Genomic DNA, 2,089 nt, shown 5'->3' with positions numbered 1-2,089 from the left:
GACATGTTTTAAAAAAAACGAATCGCCAAAAGTCCTAGACGAAACGTTCGTTCGATTCTAATACCAGAGTGGACGGTTTACCATTTTTGACAGGGTGCTTATGCCACTGCCTCTACATGATGCATCGAGATCTAGAGCTTATATGGGTGCTGAAGATTCACTTTCATTAAGGATATGAGAAGTGTCTCTCGGAAAAAAAACATCGGGCTTTTCACCGTACAGCCGTTTTTTCGTTAACGGTCGAATGTTGCCATGGTTAAGAGCATACACTTAAGGATTCTCATGCCGATGGTTCAATAAATGCCTTGCGATCTATTCGTATTTTTTAAACTTGCAGGTAACCATGACTTCTCGAATTGGACATTCCGGTGGCCTCAGGCGGATCTGTGCTCTGGGGTTGGTCGTGTCTCTTGTTGTGGCCCTTGCCTCCGTCCCTTTCGTTATAGCAAAGGGAGATAATGATACAGAAGATTCAGCCACGTCCGTACAACCGCAGTCCTCACGATCGCGGTTCTTACATCGTCTTCAAGGCTTGTTTACACACTCGACATCGTCCTCTTCGTCGTTGTTATCCACCTCTTTGGACAAGCTCGAAAGTCCAGCCGCCACAAAGGCTAGCTCTTTTTCTATATTGGGGGGCGAGAAGGATTCCTGGGCTGAAGAGTGGGACCTCAAACTGGCGCGTCGCCTTCTAGATGGGGATCATTTTAGCGTCTTGAAAGAGATGGTGCTGTCCAAAGACCTGGAAGTGATATGGAGCACCCCTTACGCGGCGCGACGCTTATTGGAAGCGAATCCCATTTTGAAAATGCTGCCTGGTGCAGCTGCTTTGGCAAAGAAAGACCTAGACGATTGGACGCCAGCTGATGTGAGTATGTATTGCAAATTGATATCCACGACAGCGATTCTCCTCTCTTAAGAAACAGAGGAGGATGGTCGCCTGTAGTGTCAACTGAAAGGGTACGCGCTTATGTCTCACAATCTTCGTATTCATCTGCCCCAGGGATTACAAATTCTGTCCAGGTTGCGTCTCTTCGCGAAAGATGCAATGGAAAAGACTATGGAAAACATCGACCCGTCGAAATCCATGGAATCTTTGGAAAAATTCGCCCATCGCGGTCTTAGGGAGGAGCACGAAGGTGGCGACCCGAAATTAAAAGCTCTTTTCGATAAAGTAGCCGCAGGAGATGATACAGCTGCAAAGGAAGTGCATGATGTGGTGTTCGATGAGCTTTGGGGAGGATTAGTGGACAAAGAACAGATGGGTTTTGGAAAAGAACCCGGTACGATGTTCGAACCAGAAGCGTCCAAAATTATGCGGGACTACGTGCGAACCCAAGAGCCAGCTCTTTGGGATATGATGACGATGGACGACCCGTTTATCACGCAGTAAGTACAAAGAGGAGAAAGGAAGTACGTTCCATGTGGGTTCTCTTTGAATACATATGGAGTGAGCGAAGCGATCTATTGTGCGGTAGTAATAATTTTGAATGCATTGCTGATGTCTGCAATACCGGTGGTTAGGTTTAACGTGGATTTCTTGACACTCCTCTTTCCTCTTTTATCTCAAGGCTAATGACGGATCCTCTAGCAACACCCATGAAAGTAATACAAGACCTCACTAATCAGGAACTTGCAGCTGATCAGACAGAGTTGGAGTCAAAAAGCAAGCAGCAAGAGACGTGATGAAAGCGGGGGCTCGACGAAAGAATCGTAAGCAGGGTTTGTGACACTCAATGAGCATCCCGAGATCGAGCTACTACCTATGGGAGCTTATATACCCCTATATTATCGCCAGTATGATAAGAATGAACGCTAGAGTGCTCCCTTCCAATATAAAAGCAAAGTATGCGCTTGATATTTCTTTCTCGGAAGGCTGAAATTACGCCTAGAAGAATGTACCGTCTGATTGATATGCTGTACGCGAAAAAGGGAGACGTCGTTTTAAAGATATTACGGAAAAATGGGGCAATGAAGATGAACGTCATGGATCTAATAATGCGAAGAATCAGATTGTTAAGAAAATCGAATTTCCAATGCCACTGAAAACTTAAAAATGGCTGGCGATTTACTTCAAACGCTCATTTTT

General features: G+C 45.4%; 1 protein-coding gene across 1 annotated transcript; it reads left to right on the top strand.

The window, feature by feature from the left end:
- The first annotated feature begins 334 nt into the window (after nt 1–334).
- Nucleotides 335–2,065, top strand: NGA_0725900 (uncharacterized protein). Its single transcript, XM_005852367.1, has 3 exons — nt 335–868; nt 1,004–1,393; nt 1,572–2,065. The coding sequence occupies exons 1-2, from the start codon at nt 344–346 to the stop codon at nt 1,391–1,393; spliced, it is 915 nt and encodes a 304-aa protein (XP_005852429.1). The 5' UTR covers nt 335–343; the 3' UTR covers nt 1,572–2,065.
- Nucleotides 2,066–2,089: the final 24 nt, after the last annotated feature.

Source organism: Nannochloropsis gaditana (assembly GCF_000240725.1).
Source record: "Nannochloropsis gaditana CCMP526 unplaced genomic scaffold scaffold1350, whole genome shotgun sequence".
Lineage (NCBI taxonomy): Eukaryota > Eustigmatophyceae > Eustigmatales > Monodopsidaceae > Microchloropsis > Microchloropsis gaditana.
Note: the sequence above shows the minus strand (reverse complement) of the source record. Positions and strands in the feature narration are given on the sequence as shown.

Excerpts from the sequence above, each read along its gene's own strand:
- NGA_0725900 (XM_005852367.1), top strand. The coding sequence starts at position 344 with ATGACTTCTCGAATTGGACATTCCGGTGGCCTCAGGCGGATCTGTGCT. Across the intron at positions 869-1,003 it reads ACGATTGGACGCCAGCTGAT|GGATTACAAATTCTGTCCAG; the intron begins GTGAGTATGTAT and ends CATCTGCCCCAG.